The following is a 20,440-nucleotide window of genomic DNA, read 5'->3' on the forward strand; positions in this document are numbered from 1 at the left end:
ATTTCCTCTTTGGGAACAGGGAAGGCTTTGAACAGAGACTTTGAATGAAGACACATTGAAGGACAGGATGAATGTATCATAGGGTTCACCTAACCGTGGGTCCAGAAGTCAAATCTGTCTTAGAGAATACAGAGTAAAGGATAATTGCTAGCGTTTTCTCTCTTGTTCTCTTTCCCTCTCTTTTATGCACCAGGTCATTTCAGAGATTGAAATGAAATAATAGACACCCATTTATTTAATGTGTCACTAGAGGTTGTAGACAATATATCATTTTCAAGCGACCTCTCATTACTGAGCCAAATAGTCAGGATGGATCTGATCTTAATAGTTTCTGTGAAGTATTGACTGTAATTTATGTATAAATATATATATATATATATATACATACTGATTCTAATAAAAAAGGTTGTTTAATAAAAAAAACACAGTTTCATAAAAAGGTCCTTGCAGAACCTGCAAAAAGTTAATTATTTTACCAGAATAAGAGGGATCATACAAAATGCATGTTACTGACCTGAAAAAATATTTCACATAAAAGACGTTTACATATAGTCCACAAGAGAGTTGAAATTATAAAAATGAACCTGTTCAAATGTTTACATACAACTGATTCTTAATAGTGTGTTGATACCTGAATGATCCATAGCTGTGTTTTTTGTGTTTAGTGATAGTTGGTCATTAGTCCCTTGTTTGTCCTTAACAGTTAAACTGCTGGCTGTTCTTCAGAAAAGTCCTTCAGGTCCCACCGGTTCTTTGGTTTTTCAACATTTTTGTATATTTGAACCATTTCCAACAATGACTGTATTATTTTGAGATCCATCTTTTCACACTGACAACAACTGAGGGACTCATATGCAACTATTACAGAAGGTTCAAACCCTCACTGATGCTTCAGAAGGAAAAACGATGCATTAAGAGCTGGGGGGTGAAAACTTTTGAACAGAATGAAGATGTGTAAATTTTTCTTATTTTGACGAAAGATCTTTTTTTTTTCATTTAGTACTGCCCTTCAGAAGCTACAAAATATTCTTACATGTTCCCCAGATGACAAAATAAGTTAGATTTACCCTGATCCTCAGTGTGAAAAGATCTCAAAATCATACAGTCATTGTTGGAAAGGGTTCAACTACACAAAAATGCTTACAAACCAAATAATCTGTGGAACCTAAAGGATTTTTCTAATAAACAGTGGGCAGTTTAACTGTTCAGGACAAACAAGGGACTCATGAACAACTATGACTAAAAAAAAAAAAAAAGCTGTGGATCAATCAGGTAACAACACAGTATTAAGAATCAAGTGTATGTAAACTTTTGAACAGGGTCATTTTTATAAATTCAACTATTATTTTCTCTTGTGGACTATTATGTAAGCATATTTTATGTGAAATATCTTATTTAGGTGAGCATTAAATAAAAAAACAGTTACATGCATTTTGCATGATCCCTCTTATTTTGGTAAAATAATTAACATTTAGCAGATTCTGAAAACTGTATGTAAACTTTTGACTTCAACAGTGGAGATCAAAATTAGCGAACAACCTTTAATTTTAAGGTCACTGCTTAGACACATTTTAAGTTAGCCTAGCAGTTTAAGCATATTTGTTAAATTAATTGTATTTTGACACACAGTATGCAAAACTTAAATAAGATATTTGAAAAATAAAGAACTGGGCTGCGTTTCCCAAAAGCATCGTAAGCTTAAGTACATCGTAGACACATTGAAACCAATGGAGCTACGATCAACTTAAGCTTACGATGCTTTTGGGAAACGCAGCCCTGATCGAAATTAGAGAACACTTACATTTGTGCCCAAATTAGTTTTAATCTGGCACCTGGTGCTAATTTCTTAAATTATATGACGAATCCTATTTAACTGGCACCATTTCTCCAATTTTCACTGAGATTGCAAGATGGCGAGCTGCTTTAAGGTGACTGAAGCCCTGCGACAGGAGGTTGTCAAGATGAAGGCCAAAAGAATGACCCTTTTAGCCATTGCAAGATAATTTAGTCATTCCAAATCTGTGATTTCTCAAATATTGCAGGTTTACAATGACACTAATTCATTCAAGTTTCCCAAAAAGGCTGGTCATCCATGTAAGACAAATGCACGGGAAGACAGGATAATGCAGACACTCTTAATGGGGAATTGGTTCAGCACTGCAGCCGGAATTGCTTGCCAGTTCAGCCCTGAACAGGTAAGAATCTGTCTCAGCATGTTTATAAGAAGTCAAACTGAAAGTGACAATTTTGGGACAGATAACAGCACATGTATTAATTCTGAGCACAAAACAATAAAGGATGGTGTTCAATTATTTGAGTACAATCAAATAACATTCATAAGAATACCTTTACCTGTCAACACCACAAAAATGATACCCAAAAGACAGATTATAATGCTATCCAACTAGAAAGCTAACTAGGTTTTGCAACACAGCCTCACTCTCACTCTTGTTTTCTCATAGACGGCAGTGTCTGTCTAGCCTGAGCTCCTCCCTCCTGCAGAAGCGAGCAGCACCTCCATTCAAACCCATCCAAACTCAAGGCATGAGCGTCTGCTCTTCCCCGCACAGCTGCTGCTGATCACCTACCTGCACAACAAACTCTGGATATTCGTCTTGTACTTTACAACCCCTTCGAACCCCCGGAAAGAGGCGAACTAAATCATTCTGGCCCTAAACGTACACACAAGTGGTTTTCCAGACTGCAAACATGGCGAGTGCCTCGTACCACATCTCTAATCTTTTGGAGAAAATGACATCCAGCGACAAGGATTTCAGGTCAGTCTTAGTGCACATGACTAGATCGAGTGTTAAAGAGCATGCATGTGTATTTCCACCGCTTGTGATGGCGTTTAAATGTCTTTGTAAATAACGAAGCGATCGCAGAAAGTTTTAGGCCGCGAATAGCGCGACTGTTGTTGTTTAGATAGCAGCTTAGCTTAGCATGTCAAACTCATACTAGGTGATTTCTGCTATGCACAATTATGTCTGGGTCATATATTCACGATTAAAACTGACAATTTGAATTGTTACTTTGACATCGCTTGTTGGAATCGAAGCTGTCAAAAGAGTTGGTTTTAGTATGGATGTTAGCCAGCTAGCCGCTAGTATTAGCCGATTAGCTTTAGCATATCTTTTAGGTGCCACCGCACTCGAACTGTCATCATTTGTAACGAGTAACAGTCATTTACAACAAAGCATGGGCGCAATGTGCAGAACATTGATGAGTCAATGCAATATCTCGTATTTGATGTAATTTATTCCACTTGGGTTTATATAAGTTGGCTAACGTTAGCACGTCCATGATATGTGCATAGAATGAAACTAACTTACCTAGAGCTAACTGTACTTTTCAGAGAAGTTTATGTAGTGTGCAATGGATATTTCACATTTTTCTTTCTAGCACGTTATCTGCATTCATGTCTTTTCTAAATTTAAATAACAATACTCTGACAGGTTTGACAGGTCATGCTTTTATTATTTTAATCTCTTATTCACTTATATTTGCTCATATGTGCTTATACATAAAGGCATTTGTTGACTTTTGTCCTTTATAAGTCACACCCTGCGGAGAATTGATTCATTTAAATGATTAAGGCATTTGGAAAAGAATCAATACTTTAAAATTATACTTACAATGTTATACTTGCAAGCAAAAACTGCATGGCTGTTCCTCATAGTCGATGCTGTCAAGGTCAGAAGCATGTAAACATGTTGATAACAATTGAAAAGCATACTGATTAGCATAAGTTTGTAGTCTAAACGGACTACACAGTTAAGATTTGTATTTTAGGCTGTCATGCTGTTCTTGCTTTTGGGGATTCCCTGTTAATGATGTTAGTATATTCAGCAGTGGCCACCAGGAGGTTAATGGTTTGTGAGTTTAATACATATCCGATAGGAGTTCTCAAATAAATGCTAATGCAGTCATCGGATCATATTCTCAGTCTTTCCCGCCTGTCATCCCCGTCAAGCCGTTTGCTGTTCTCATTCCGGCTCTTTCAGAATTTCACAAGATTTCACCCCCTGGGAACATTTTGCTTACACACCATTCTAGGTCTCCTCTGTTGGTGCGTGCTGGCGTTCCCTCACTCGCCCCACTGCTGGAGTGTGTGCGCCTCATGCATTATTCATTCTTACTTAGGCTCTCTAGAGTAAGAGATTCCATGCCATCAAATATATGCCAAAGCAGACGCACTTGGGTCTTTGTGTGTGTCTGTGTGCGCGAGAGATGGCATGTAATAGGCTATGCAGAAGGTTTTCGCATCACATATGAGGTTCTGTGCCGAGGCTTTGATGTTGGCACCCAAAGACAAGATTTCATTTTAATCCACTCCGGTTTCAGCTCAGAAGTGGATTATGAATTTAGCAAACCATGACAAGTGAGATGAAAAGGTGAAAATGCTTCAGTCAGCCCCTTTGCTTTGACATAACGCCAGGAGCCTTGCCATACAGGTGGCTCTCACCTCACAGCCATGGATGACTTTACATTAACCAATCTGTTAGTGTCGAAGTCACATGAAACCCTCTAAGTGTGTCAGTGTGTCTGAACCATTGGGAACACCTCTGGAAATAAAGCTTTGCAGCTGCTTGGGTAAAATGTTGGATTTTTTTTTTTTGAGTAAAACAGGATATGCGATTGTCCATTGGGAATTTTTGTGAAGACATTGGATGGTAGGGATTGCTAACATCAAAGTCGTTTCAAGGCAGTATATTTTATGAAATTTTGATGGAAGAAACCTCTTTTCTTTTTCTTTTTTTTTTTATAAGAGAATAAAGTGTACTGACAAGTCCTTGTTTATTCCCTCAGGTTCATGGCCACCAATGATTTGATGTCCGAACTGCAGAAGGATTCGATAAAGCTGGATGATGATAGTGAACGGAAGGTGGTCAAAATGATCTTGAAGCTCCTGGAGGACAAGAACGGAGAAGTTCAGAATCTAGCTGTAAAATGGTAAGAATTTAGTAGCTGTTAAAGGGATACTTCACTCAAAACTGAAAATTCTGTCGTCAATTTCTCACCCTCATGTTGTTCCAAGCTTTTAAGACCTTTGTTTATCTTCAGAACACAAATTAAGATATTTTGGATGGAATCCAAGAGCTTTCTGACCCTGAATAGACTGCAAGGGTTCGTCCACGTTCAGAAAGGTAGTAAGGGCATCATTAAAATTAAGAATTTATGAATAAAGTTTTTATTTTTGTTTTATTTGTGCACAAAAAGTATTCTCGTAGCTTCATAAAATTACATTTGAACCACGTCACATGGACTTAAACGTGGAAGGACCCTTGTTGTCTATGGAGGGTCAGAAAGCTCTTGGATTTCTTGAAATATATCTTAATTTGTCTTTCGAAGATGAACAAAGGTCTTACAGGTTTGTAACGACATGAGGATAAATAATTAATGACAGAATTACATTTTTTGGTGAACTATTCCTTTAATTCCTTCCAGTTAGTGTTGGGCGATATGTGACCCTGGACCACAAAACCAGTCTTAAGTCGCTGGGGTATATTTGTAGCAATAGCCAAAAATACATTGTATGGGTCAAAATTCTAGATTTTTCTTTTATGCCAAAAATCATTAGGATATTAAGTAAAGATCATGTTCCATGAAGATTTTTTTGTAAAATTCCTACTATAAATATATCAAAATGTGATTTTTGATTAGTAATATGCATTAAGAACTTAATTTGGAGAACTTTAAAGGTGATTTTTTTTTTTTTTTGTCAGTATTTTGATTTTTTTGCACCCTCAGATTCCAGATTTTCAAATAGATGTATCTCGGCCAAATATTGTCATCCTAACAAACCATACATCAATAGAAAGCTCATTTATTAAGCTTTCATATGTTGTATACATCTCAGTTTTGTAAAATTTAACCTTATGACTGGTTTTGTGGTCCAGGGTCACATATGCTCAATTTTCATATCGTCAGCCTTTGAGATCGCCGATATACGATACTATCGTGCTAATTTATTTAATATGTAAATGTGTCAATATGTAATAAATTGCTTATTCGTTTTGTGAGGGTAGTGCATGTGACTTGTGACACAGTTGTGCGTGTACAGAGCGCTGACGGTAGTTCTGTCGGAGATGTTCAAGTTTACTTTCGGTTTCATTCTCTGCTATCTTCAGGGAGCGGTAAATGTGTGTGCCTGAATGTAAATGAATGTATCTTTCTATACCCGTCATATTGCGATAATGCTACCGCTATATGTCTGATCTTTGTCATCAGCTCATGTTGTAGTTCAGTTCATATTGATTGTGAAGAAGCGATGTGCGTGTAATTCACATGCATATGTTTAGCGCCATTTTATCGCATCGTAATTCTAGTTAACGCATATAGATGTTACTGAGGTGAATGTTTATGTTTACTATATACAGATGGATTCTGATATATCACATTTATTTCAGCCTAAACCACATTTTACTACCTCTGTTATCCTAATGACTGTCTACACTTAATCTATGTACACTGTAGGATGAATAAATCTCTTACCCATTTTCACTGCACACATCTGCGGTGCTATCTACTCTATGCGTGTTTATACCGCGGCAAGTTTCTGGGGCATCCTAGAACCGACTCTCCGCGCTGCATCGCTAAAGTTAGGTGCCTTTTTGACGGATAATAATAATAATCGTCTTACTATCGTCAAAGGCATCAGCAACAGGCGATATCTCTGACTATCGTCGAAACACGATTCTATCGTCTATCGGCACAACCCTACTTCCAGTCCCTCTACGCTTAAAAGATGATTTTAAAAGCTTCTCTTGGTTGGGTATTTTCCATTTGTCCTTCATGAATTGGCTTCGGGTTGTCCTCTGAAGATGTTTTAATGTGAAATTGATTTGTGCCACAGTGATTTAGGGAGAAGTATTGCAGGTTTTTACATCGATTTTTCTCGGTTATTAGCCTCTTAAGATTCGCCTTAATTTTTTTTCCCCTAGATATTTTTGAAGGGATTGCATAAATCTCTCCATTTTATTTTGGTCTTTGTGTTTAGCAGTACAAGCTTGTTTACAAAGACATTTTTAAACTCTAGGAAAGATAAAGCAGTCTTGCAGGGTTAGTTCAGCCAAAAATTACTCTCCCTTATGTCCTTCCAAACCTGCGAGACCTTTGTTCATCTTCGGAACACAAATTAAGGTATTTTTGATGAAATCCGAGAGCTCCATAGACAGCAAGGGTCCTTCCACGTTTAATGTCCAACAAGGGTTAAGAATATTGTTAAAACAGTCCATGTGAAATCAGTGGTTTAATTGCACTTTCCTCGCTTGTAAATAACACACGCTGTTGACAGAATTGAGTTATTTTAGTTTTCTTTGCACACAAAAAGTATTCTCATAGCTTCGTGAAATTACGATTGAACCACTGTTGTCACATTAAAACGTCTGTTTTAACAAAGTTGTTATTACTTTTTTGGACATTGAATGTGGAAGGACCCTTGCTGAATGAACGAAGGTCTTACAGGTTTGGAATGAGGGTGAGAAATTGACAGAATTTTCATTTTTGGGTAAACTGTTCCTTTAATACTGACTTGAATGTTGAATAGAATCAATTTGCAATGTATTTTTCATAGCATTTCAGACGTCGCACTAAAAGTCCTTGTGTTTTTTGCAGTTTGGGCCCACTTGTCAGCAAAGTGAAGGAGTACCAGGTCGAAACCATTGTTGATACATTGTGTACAAACATGTTATCAGATAAGGAGCAGCTTCGAGATATTTCCAGCATCGGCCTCAAGACGGTGATTGGAGAGCTCCCGCCAGCGTCCAGCGGTAAAACGAGTTTATCCTGCGTAATGCTATAAATGCAGTTGCTTCCAGAGTATTCGACGACTGCTTTTCCTCTCTATCATGTGCTAAAAGGATAGAGAATTCATTCACATGTCTTCATCTATATTTAGTTGTTTTCCTGCACTGTCTTGCCTGCTAAGTCCATTTCCCTTTGCTTTAGGCTCGGCTCTTGCTGCTAGCGTTTGCAAAAAGATTACAGGCCGCCTCACAAGTGCCATTGCCAAGCAGGAGGACGTCTCAGTTCAGCTGGAAGCATTGGACATCATGGCAGACATGCTGTGCAGGTATGTCAGATGAGCCATGTGATGGCTGCTGCTTTTGTTTAGGCCAATTGTGCTTTTGAGTGCACATAGGCTCCTGCCAGGTAATTTCTGGAGGTGTTTGTCCACATGTGTCTCCCCTCTGACAGTTCTCAGTTATCTTTTTCCACAGTTCAGTGAGCTGAATATACTTGTAGATCTTTCAGTTTAGAGGCAGACTCTCAGCTCTGTTGTAGCACACTTTGAATTTGTCTTGGGTGATTGCATTTTGCATTTATACATTCATGCATTAGGCAGAAGCTTTTATCCTGCTTGTGTGTTCCATGGGAATTTGAATCCACAAGCGTGGCATTGCTAAGGTTATTCACTACTAGAATTATTTAAGCACAAAACATGCATTTCCCACAATTAAAGCCTTAGAATGGAAACTATAATAACCATATTAGTATCAACATTAATGGAAAGCAACATTGGTTTGACTTGGGTCTTAAATGTTAGATATAATCCACAGTAAAACTTGTTGTTTTACAAAAAGTTCACCCAAAACTTAAATTTTAATTCTGTCATTTAATTACTCACCCTCATGTCGTTCCAAACCCAGACCTAAGACCTTCATTATTTTTTGGAACAAAAATTAAGATATTTTTGATGAAATCCAAGAGGTTTTTGCCATGCATAGACAGCAACGTAACTGACACATTTAAGGTAGTAAGGACTTTGTTAAAATAGTTCATGTGACATCAGTGGTTCAACCGTAATTTTATGAAGCTATTAGAATTTTGGTGCGCAAGGAAAACAAAAATAACAGTCTTTGACGTGCCCTCACGGGAGTACCAAGAAGTATAATAAGAGTATGGATAAGGGTATTTTTTTAATGTGTAATTGTGATTTACACATTATCTGAACGCTGAATAAATAAGCTTTCCATTATTGATGCATGGTTTGTTAGGATAATATTTGATAGAGATACAACTATTAGAAAATAGTAGTCTAAATATTGAGAAGTTGTGCAAATGAATATCTTGAATGCATATTACTTATCAAAAATTAAGTTTTGATATATTTACAGTAGGAAATTTACAAAAGAGTTTCATAGAACATGGTCTTTACTTAATATCCTAATGATTATAAAAGAAAAGAATAGAAAAAGAAAAAGAAAAAGAAAAATCGATCATTTTGACCCATGCAGTTTATTTTTGGCTATTGCTACAAATATACCCATGCTACTTATGACTGGGTTACATATATGCTATATTTTCAGTCTAATAAAGAGGCAAAATTAGTGGTCGTTATGTATTTTCTACAACAAATTCTTCTTTTAAATGTCTTGCATTGTTTGTGTTCATTCATCCAGACAAGGAGGCCTCTTAGTGAATTTCCACCCTTCCATTCTGAGCTGTCTGCTGCCTCAATTGACGAGCCCTCGCCTGGCAGTGAGAAAGAGGACCATCATAGCCCTGGGACACCTGGTCATGAGCTGCGGAAACCTGGTCTTCGTGGACCTCATCGAGCACTTATTATCCGAGCTCTCACGCAACGAGTCCATGTCAACCACGCGCACTTACATCCAGTGTATTGCTGCCATCAGCAGACAAGCTGGCCACAGAATCGGTGAGCCTCCCCCGTTGTTGCAGACCTCAGTTAACTTAATGTCTTCGGGGTTCAAGACCTCATCTCAGTTACTCTTTAAGTGCTGAAAGCAATTTTAGTGTGCACTTATTGAAGCCATCAACTGTGATCTTCTCACACAGCTATTAGTTTCAAAACTGATGCTGTAATTTAGCCTTTTGCTGGAATGAGTCTAAAGCAGACCAACGCTGAAGATCTTTAAAATGATCTAATTATTACAATAGCTGCCTTTTTGCAGAAAGCATGGTGTAAATATGCTTTCATTTGTGGCATGATCTCCTCCCCTTCTAGTTTTTTTTTTTTGTACTGCAGTTCTGCATGGCTTGATCTTGAAGTCCAGAGTCCTTTCTTATGATGGAAAATGTTTCACTCAAGATTGAGGTCACCAGCATTGACACTGAATCTTGATTACATTTCACTTTATGATTGCTCAGGTTGATGAGCAGTAGTCTTTCCCCTCCGTTGGTTTTGCATTGACAAGACAGATTTTGACGTCATTCACGGATGTTTTCCAGTTCTGTTTTCCACAAACTGATAAAACAATAGAATGTTAAAGTCCTTAATTATTCAAAAGTTTGACTGATTTATACAATTCCAACCTCAGTGCGCTATTATATAGAGAGTATGAGCTTGAAGGCAACTCTCCTTGGAATTTGACCGAACAAATTGCCAGAGTGTTATTTTGTGACAAGCGATGGAACAATCTCCAGTATGGTCGTTATTACCCGTCACCTTGTCATCAACATTGTTCCATTGGTGTGCAGCTAAGGCAGGCCATTTGGCACAAATGAAATGAAGTGAAAAGTCATTTAGGTTTGCTGCTGTGGTGCGCCATTCCCCCATCAGCCAATTACCGCCTACGTTTGATGAAACAAAGACAGCTGCGATTAAGATGCGCAAGATTACTTCAGTGGGATGCACTCAAAGTTGTTTTGTAGCTATCTCTTGCGCTACTGTTTTAATTAAGTCTTTTTGTCATCCTCAGATTGTTTCTTTGATTGTGCTGAACACAGCAAGACCTTTATCTTGCAGCTCTCTCAACTCATTTATATTTCTCAATGAATTATTGCAGTTTGATGTTAAGTGCAGCCCAACAAATCTGACTGATGTATGTTTAATGATGGTAAATGTCAACATGTTGGGTTTATTTTGCAGGTGAGTACTTAGAGAAGATCATCCCATTGGTGGTAAAGTTCTGCAATGTTGATGACGATGAACTGAGGGAATATTGCATACAAGCTTTCGAGTCTTTTGTAAGGAGGTAAGTCTACATCTCCTTCCAAGTATCTTTGTGAACACTGTAATTTACATCTTAAATGAAAGCAAACAGCTGAGAAGGAAAACAACAAAGACTGTATTAATATGAGGTCCATCTTTTCACACTGTGGACAACTGAGGTACTCATATGCAACTATCCCACATAAGGTTTAAATGCTTCATAAGTAAACGTGATGCATTAAGAGTTTTTGGAATTTGAAGATTTTTGTGTTTTGGGAAACTAATTATCTTTTTTAGCTTCTGAAGGGCAGTACTAAATGACAAAAATATGACATTTAGGAAAATGTAAAAAAAAAATGTACACATCCTCATTCTGTTCAAAAGTTTACACCCTGGCTCTTAAGCCATAGTTTTTCCTTCTGGAGCATCAGTGAGTGTTTGAACCTTCTGTAATAGTTTCTTATGAGTCCTTCAGTTGTCCTCAGTGTGAACAAATGGATCTCAAAATCTTACAGTTATTGTTGGAAAGGGATCAAAAGCACAAAAAAATGCTGAAAAACCAAAGAATTTGTGGAGCCTGAAGGATTTTTTCTGAAGCACAGCAGGCAGTTTAACTGTTCAGAACAAACAAGGGATTTATGAACAACTATCACTAAACAAAAAAACTGCTGTGGGTCATTCAGGTAACAACACAGCATTAAGAGTCAAGTGTATGTAAACTTTGAAAAGTGGTCATTTTTATAAATTCAACTATTGTTTTCTCTTATGGACTTCATGTAAACGTCTTTTATGTGAAATATCTTATTCAGGTCCGTATTAAAAAAAAAAATAACGTACACTCTGTATGATCCCTCTTATTTTGATAAAATAATTAATTTGTGAAATAAAAAAAACTCTAATTGCCTTTGATTCCCAGGTGTCCAAAGGAAGTCTACCCACATGTCCCAACAGTCATTAGCATCTGTCTTAAGTATCTGACCTACGATCCCAACTACAACTATGACGACGAGGATGAAGATGAGAATGCAATGGATGCTGATGGTGTAGACGAAGATTATCAAGGTACGAGGCGGGGCTCATTTCTCCTCTCTGTCTGAGGGAAGAAGGATTTATTCTCTCTCCTGAACCAAAAGTCTGTTTAGCTGTAAGTTACCAGCTCAGTTTGTTGGTTCTGGTGTGTGTTAGCCTCTGCTGGCCGCATAACAATTATAAAAACCCTAGGGTTTAATTCTCCACACCATTGATAACACAACAGTCAGAGAGGCATTCTGTCCATGTATGAGGACTGAAAAGTTGGACATCTGCAGAGACTGTTTGCCAGGCCATCAGAAATCAGCTTGTTATGGGCATGAATGGTCAATGGCGACTTGTCCGATCTAGCAGCTTTGAATAATGCTTAAGCCTTTACAGCCGATGAAATTGGCTCTGAGATTGGTTTGGGGGGGTGGGGGGGGTACTGATTGTCCTGTAATGTCCAGACAGGCTTAAACGTTTGCCACCATTTCTCTGTTGCCTTAGAGATTGTGAAGCAAATGTTTACCCTCCTAAATGCATGTGCTCAGCATGTCATGCCACTTTCTCTGACAGAGGCTTGCATTTTTGAAATGAAAATGCTTTTTAACCTTTAGTGCTCTGAAGCACAACTGAGTTTGGATGTGCTCGGTGTTGCATGTTGGAATGAAGTGTTTCATGTGGAAGTATGGTTGAAGAAATGCCAGTTGCTACACTCCAAAATTTGACAGGAGCCGGCCGTAACGACAAGCCCCTGTCCAAAAGCTTGAGTTAGACATTCACTGCCTTCATGAATGCCTTTGGTCTCCTTGATCTTTTCTGGCATCAATGATTTTTATTCTCAGCCCCTACTGGAATGCTGTTTTCATCTATAAATCATATTCGTACCTATTTGTTGTTTTCTATTCAATAATTGATTGTGCTGACTGCGCACTAGCTTGTAAGCAGCCTTGGGAGGCACATACAGTTTGGCAGCAGATTTGAGGGTACGTTTGTTTTCTTCTCAGGAGCCCAGGCTTCAGAATTCCACGCGCTTTGGAATGAAACAGAGGGTTCAGGGGACAAACTTGTTGCCCTGTATGTTCAACAGTGTCTGAGTGTTCAAAGAAATTATTTTTGGGGCTGCCATCTGTTGTGAACAATATGGATTGTAGTAAGATGTGATTATTCAAATAAGCGACTGTGATTATGATATCATCCAACTCTTGTGATCCCAACAGGAAGTGATGATGAGTACAGCGATGATGATGACATGAGTTGGAAAGTAAGGAGAGCGGCAGCAAAGTGCTTGGACGCCGTGGTGAGCACACGACATGAGATGTTACCGGAGTTCTACCGCACTGTTTCTCCAGCGCTCATTGCACGCTTTAAAGAGCGGGAAGAAAACGTCAAGGCGGATGTGTTCCATGCCTACCTGTCCTTACTCAAGCAAACACGGCCTGCCCAGAGCTGGCTCTGTGACCCGGATGCCATGGAACAGGGAGAAACTCCTCTTACAATGCTTCAAAGTCAGGTAGGGAAAGTACACTATATTGCCAAAAATATTGGGATACCTTCTTCTAATAAAGGGGTTTGATTACTTTAATTTCCATGAGTACAAATCTTAATGTTTAAGCATATAATGATATTCTAGGGGATTGTGTGCTTCTAATTTTAAGGCAATATAGTGTATGTCTAGTTTATATAGATACATAAATAACATTCTTCCTATTATTACTATATAATGCGAAACGTACAACATTACATCATACTCTTAAGGTGCGTTCACACCGGACGCGAATGAAGCGGCAAGCGCGAGTGATTTACATGTTAAGTCAATGCAAAGACGCGAATAGCCATCCTGCGGCGCGAAACGCGCGGCGCGCATTGAGCGTTCAAGCGATTGCCGCGCCATTCGCGCGAAACGCGCGAGTTCAAAAATCTGAACTTCGGCGGAATTCCGCGCCGCGGTAACCAATCAGGAGCTTGCTCTAGTAGTGACGGAGGCAGAAATCCGAAACAACAATGGCGGACAAAATCACCGTTGCTGTCTGTGGTTCCTCGGAGCTGTACGATACATCTTTGGACTTTTGTAGAAACAGGAATAAAAGGGATCTTGCTAAGAATAAAGTGAGTGAAGAGGTCGGACAATCTGGTTAGTTTTAAAAAACGCTCTTTACTCAATTTAACCTACATATACATACATATTGAGACTACAAGCAAGCTAAAGCTGGCAAATTGAGCTCATTCACCTATTTTACAACTACTTTCCCGCTGACGAGTGGCAGAAGCCCCTCCCTTGACGCGAATTCGCGTCTGTTGTGAAGAAAATGTCACGCGCGAATGACGCGAATTTTACCGCGCGAATGGCGCGAGTAAACTCAAATGTTCAAGCGTTCAACTACGCGCGAATAGCGCGTTTTTTCCGCGCAAGTCGCGTCCGGTGTGAACGCACCATTAGGCTTTCTAACTATTTGTTTATTTATAAGGGTGACATTGTTTGACTTTGCAGGTGTCCATGATAGTAAAAGCACTGCACAAACAGATGAAGGAGAAGAGTGTTAAGACCCGGCAGTGCTGCTTCAACATGCTGACAGAACTAGTAAACGTGCTGCCAGGGGCCCTGACGCAGCATATTCCTGTTCTCATCCCAGGTATGTGCCGCAGGCAAGCTCAGACATGTTAAAGAGAGTAGAGTCATTCCTTCCATGATCATATGCTTAATTCTTGACAAGTTTGATCAGCATTTCTAAAAGCTCTTTAGGGTAAACCTTGAAATGTTTTTTTTTTAGCAATTTCTTTTTTTTTTTTTTTGTATTTGTAGTGACGTTTCTCTATTTTGTTCCATCTAGGAATCATATTTTCTCTCAATGATAAATCAAGCTCTTCAAATCTGAAGATAGATGCCCTGTCTTGCTTGTATGTGATTCTGTGCAACCATCAGCCTCAAGTCTTCCACCCCCATGTTCAGGCTATAGTGCCTCCTGTAGTTGCTTGTGTGGGTGATCCCTTTTATAAGATCACCTCTGAAGCACTGCTGGTCACCCAGCAGTTGGTCAAAGTCATTAGGCCCCTGGATCAAACTGATGCTTTTGATGCCTCACCCTACATTTCTGACCTTTTCGCTTGCACCATTAAAAGGCTGAAGGCAGCAGATATCGACCAGGAAGTCAAAGAGCGAGCTATTTCTTGTATGGGGCAAATTATCTGCAACCTTGGTGATAGCCTTGGTGCGGACCTGCCGGGCACTCTCCACATCTTCCTAGAGCGACTAAAGAACGAGATAACAAGGCTGACCACCGTTAAAGCTCTTACGCTGATCGCAGGGTCGCCGCTGAAGATCAACCTGAGGCCCATCTTGGGTGAGGCTGTTCCCATTCTTGCCTCCTTCCTACGTAAGAACCAACGAGCGTTGAAACTAAGCACACTGGCTGCACTGGACATTCTGGTCAAGAACTACAGCGATAGTGTAACACCGGCCATGATTGACGCTGTGCTGGCTGAGCTGCCGTCTCTTATCAATGAAAGCGATATGCATGTCTCCCAGATGGCTATCAGCTTCCTCACCACGCTTGCACGAGTCCACCCTGACTCGCTGTCTAAGATAAGTGGCTCGATTTTAGCTGAACTCATAGCTTTGGTTCGCTCCCCGTTGCTGCAAGGTGGGGCTCTTAGCGCCATGCTGGAATTCTTCCAGGCTCTTGTAGCTACGGGAACTGCCAGCTTGGGCTACATGGACCTGCTACGTATGCTAACAGGTCCTGTGTATGCCCAGAGTGCAGCGCTCACCCATAAGCAATCCTACTACTCCATCGCCAAGTGCGTGGCCGCTCTTACCCGAGCTTGTCCTAAAGAGGGCCCTGCAGTGGTGGGACAGTTCATTCAAGATGTGAAGAACTCACGCTCCACTGACTCCATCCGATTGCTGGCTCTGCTTTCCCTTGGAGAGGTCGGCCATCATGTTGATCTGAGCGGTCAGCCCGAGCTGAAAACGGTCATTTTGGATGCCTTCTCCTCAGCCAGCGAAGAGGTCAAATCAGCAGCTTCATACGCGTTAGGAAGCATCAGCGTGGGGAACCTCCCGGAGTACCTGCCCTTTGTCCTTCAAGAGATCTCTGGCCAACCCAAGCGACAGTACCTGCTGTTGCACTCTCTCAAGGAAATCATCAGCTCTGCCTCTGTGGCAGGGCTTAAACCATATGTCGAAAGTGTGTGGGCGCTGTTGCTGAAACACTGCGAGTGTACAGAAGAGGGCACAAGGAATGTGGTAGCTGAATGTCTGGGGAAGTTAACACTCATCGACCCAGAGACTCTTCTGCCCAGGCTAAAAGGCTATCTCTTATCGGGTAATTGTTAAACTCTGGCTGTTAATTCTCTTTTAGAAGATTTTGTTGAATTGTTTGATTGAATTTTTCTCTTTCTCCCCAGGATCATCTTATGCTAGGAGCTCCGTCGTCACAGCTGTTAAATTCACGATTTCTGATCACCCACAGACAATTGACCCCCTTCTTAAAAACTGCATAGGCAAGTGCTAATAACAGTTTTGAATTTTGTCCAGAACACATTTTAGAACTGGTTTTAATTGTAGTTTTTTCACTTCTAGGTGATTTCTTGAAAACATTGGAAGATCCTGACCTCAATGTACGAAGAGTGGCTCTAGTTACCTTTAACTCTGCAGCTCATAACAAACCTTCTCTTATTCGAGATCTATTGGATACAGTTCTCCCTCATTTGTACAATGAGACCAAAGTGCGCAAGGATTTAATCAGAGAGGTAACCCATCCTTTTTTCTAGAGCTTTTGCTTAACTCTCTTTTAAAAACCTCAAAGCTCAATGACACCTGTCTCTTTTTAGGTTGAGATGGGTCCTTTCAAACACACAGTGGACGATGGTCTGGACATCCGGAAGGCTGCGTTTGAATGCATGTACACTCTGTTAGACAGTTGCCTTGATAGACTTGACATCTTTGAATTCTTAAACCATGTTGAAGACGGGCTTAAGGACCATTACGATATCAAGGTAAGCCATCGGACTCGACTCCATGAATCTTTCATGAGACACAGGCCTTTTGCCATGCAGATCATTTAGTGACCACAGAAGATGAAAGAGTGAATTGATTAGCAAAGATTCAGTGTGCGGTCATCAAAGGCATAAATGCATAATGCATTGACGACAGACGTGGTCCAACTTTATTTTAAATGTCCTTATTACCAGGTGCACTTTTGCTTCATAATTAGGCAGGAGGGTTAAGTACTATTTTAATTTTATTGAGTGCTTTGTACTAGAACGTGTAGTTTTTATCTTTCAGTTGTTTACCTACACACTTTAAATGGGAATTATGAAATTAATTATATACAGTATTTACTTGGCGTGCTCTACTAGGATGCTAGAAACTTTGTGGGACCAAAAATATAAAGGTTTATAGCTCTTTTTGCTCTGTTAATGTGTTTACAGATGCTGACATTCCTCATGCTGGCCAGATTGTCTAGCCTGTGTCCCAGTGCAGTGTTACAGAGGTTGGACAGACTTGTAGAGCCACTTAGGGCAACATGTACCACAAAGGTAAGCAAAATATTCAGCAAAATCAGAAAAATAGAGAAAATCTGAATTAAGCTGCATCTAGCACATAAGCTCGAACCATAGGGAGCGAAAGTTTGAATTGAAACGAGTGATGGAAATGCCAAATTTTGACAAAATCCCTTAATTCGCAAAAAAAGTTTGAAAACTCACTTGAGGTGGTTTTTGAATTACCGAAAGTCATGACTTCGTGCTATGGGATGATATAACCTGACTAACCAGTGGACGGATCTCATTGCACAGCATCTGAAATGTTACGGTCATTTTTAAATGCCCATGCAAAGCCTTTGTGTTATTGTCACAACTGCATTCCCAAGCAGCAGGCATCCAGCCCCGAAAGCAATGGCCACATATATTGCTTCGTCTGAGGCGCAAGTCATTTAATATATATGAAAATTATTATATTCAGTGGCTTCTCCTACTTTTAGTGATTTATGGAGCCAGTTTATCTGGGAGTGACTATTTTGTTCTCATCGTTGGATGTAAGCGGTGCTTATTCGCAAATGTTTTATGCGAGTTAAAAGTTAAATTCACAACTTTGGATGAAAACGCAGCTACAGACTACTGGAAAGGTCATGAAAAAGTGAGAGCCCTTTGATTTCTACTTATGTTCTTCCTCAGGTAAAAGCCAACTCTGTGAAGCAGGAGTTTGAAAAGCAAGACGAGCTCAAACGATCTGCCATGCGGGCCGTAGTGGCCCTGCTGACCATCCCAGAGGCCGAGAAGAGCCCCCTAATGAGCGAGTTCCAATCTCAGATCAGCTCCAACCCTGAGCTGGCCGCCATCTTTGACAGCATCCAGAGGGACTCCTCCAGCGCCAACATGGAATCCATGGACACCAGTTAAACGACTGAGACGGCGTACCCGTTTCCGTCGCTCCCGAGAAAATCCACAAAGAAAACCAACCCTGGGGGACCCTTGTATTGTTCCATGCATTGCACTGAATCAAAAAATAGGAGGAAAACAAAATCTAAAATTAAGAAAAGAAAAAAAACTAATGAAAGACAAGACATTCGTTCTCTTAAGCTTCAAAGCTTATTACCACATTCTTTGTTTTTCTATAAACAACAGGAAGTTGCTTCAGTTGTTCATTGTTCTCCATTCTTCTTAATTTTTTTTTCTTGTTCATTTTCATAATTCCTGAGGTTCTGTAGATGCCTCCACTCACAGAGGTGCAGAGGGACTTACTAGGTTACCTGAAAATGAATTGACCACAGTATTTGTGTTACCATGGGAGATTTGTTCTTTACATTCTAGGCTGCTGACGACTTAAATCGGGATCTACAGGGGTAAACGATAGCGCTCAGCGAGTTTGAATCATTTCAGGACCATATATTTTTTCCCCCTCATGTTTCTTATCAGACAAGTTTTATTAGGTTTTTGTACGATTTGAATGTCATCTCTCCTCTTTTTACTGTTGACAACTTAAGTACAGAGCGAGATAAGTCTTAGAAATATTATCCCGAAGAGGTGTGGCATAGTTAGGGTATTTCATTGGATGAGTGACTGCTTATTTTTCCTTCACTGCATTTCATTACATTCCCACTGTCTGCAGGATTGCGAGTCATCAGCATGTGTCACACATCCAGAGAAATGAGCATTCAGCTGCACACGTTTTGCATAATAGTTTTCTTTTTCTATTTGACGACAGTTTTGTTTGGCTCCAGCATATAGGTGAAATATGACATCAACCATTGTTATGAGAAAATATTGCCCTGTATGGAACGCACATATGTGAATAAAATGCGTGAAGAATATTCTCTCAGGTGCTCGACTGTATTCTGAAACCATAAGGGTCTTCTTACGGTTTATTTCCACAATTTTTTTTCTCCTGCTGAGCTGGTTTAATTTACCACAATACTCTCTTAGATCTCTTTTTCAGGATGTCTGTATGTTCTGGGAAAGAAAGACCATCTGAAGTTTAAATCAGATGCCCTGGAAACCACAGTGTGTAGAAAACACACTCTAGGTTTATTTGTGTGGACATGTATGCACTGCATTCTACATCCATTGAAGTATGACAGTATGGCAATTTTCCTCCATAAGAAATCAATAAAAGGTCCATTGCTGCCTGCATCCAAATGTCATTTTATGGTCCTTCAAGTGTAGTTAGAACTATTGCAAAAATCAGAAGATCAGTTGTCAGTCCACCTGGAACTAAAGGTTCAGTGAGCACATTTGAAGAAGAACTACTCTGGATTGACAAAGGTTAGTAGCATCACTGTTTTGTTTGAGACTCTGTGCCTCATCTATATTTCATGTAAGTTGTCTCTGCAATAATACATTTGGACGCAGATAAATTCTGATCACAAGTCCATACACGTTTTCCATTATCTTTCAGTGTCTTATATACAGCTGTTCTTATAGACGCACTGTTATCTGAATTTATTGACCAGAATAATCTGCAGTATGGAGCAGATTGTTCTACACTGTTGAATCGAGCACAGCTTGGAGATGTTTTTCCATTGAGTCAAAGAATTTCTTATATTAACTGGCTAAGAATTTTCGCTTTTTTTCTTAGAAATGAGTAGTTGTAGTTAACTTGACATTTATTTAGTTTAATGTGTTCTGCAAAATGTTAATTGCTTTACCAAAATAAGAGGGATCATACAAAATGCATGTTATTTTTTTATTTAGTATTGACCTGAATAAGAGATTTCACATAAAAGACATTAACCTATAGTCCACAAGAAAAAAAATAATAGTTGAATTTATAAAAATCACCCTGTTCAAAAGTTTACATACACTTGATTCTTAATACTGTGTTGTTACCTGAATGATCCACAGCTTTTTTGTTGTTGTTGTTGTTTAGTGATAGTTGTTCCTGAGTCCCTAGTTTGTCCTGAACCGTTAAACTGCCTGCTGTTCTTCAGAAAAATCCTTCAGGTCCCTCAAGCATTTTCGTGAATTTAAACCCTTTCCAACAACGACTTTAAGATTCTGAGATCCATCTTTTCACACTAAAGATAACTCAGG

The 20,440-nt window shown here is 39.5% G+C and overlaps 1 protein-coding gene across 1 annotated transcript; it reads left to right on the top strand.

Moving 5' to 3' along the window:
* The first annotated feature begins 2,484 nt into the window (after positions 1-2,484).
* cand1 (cullin-associated and neddylation-dissociated 1) lies at positions 2,485-19,540 on the top strand. The gene is made up of 15 exons (XM_073838720.1): positions 2,485-2,777; positions 4,810-4,953; positions 7,618-7,772; positions 7,951-8,074; positions 9,405-9,661; positions 10,835-10,940; positions 11,814-11,959; positions 13,129-13,421; positions 14,400-14,541; positions 14,740-16,233; positions 16,316-16,411; positions 16,491-16,660; positions 16,742-16,906; positions 17,342-17,449; positions 18,086-19,540. The coding sequence occupies exons 1-15, from the start codon at positions 2,710-2,712 to the stop codon at positions 18,308-18,310; spliced, it is 3,693 nt and encodes a 1,230-aa protein (XP_073694821.1). The 5' UTR covers positions 2,485-2,709; the 3' UTR covers positions 18,311-19,540.
* Positions 19,541-20,440: the final 900 nt, after the last annotated feature.

The sequence above is a fragment of the Garra rufa genome, chromosome 4 (assembly GCF_049309525.1).
Source record: "Garra rufa chromosome 4, GarRuf1.0, whole genome shotgun sequence".
Taxonomy (NCBI): Eukaryota; Metazoa; Chordata; class Actinopteri; order Cypriniformes; family Cyprinidae; genus Garra; species Garra rufa.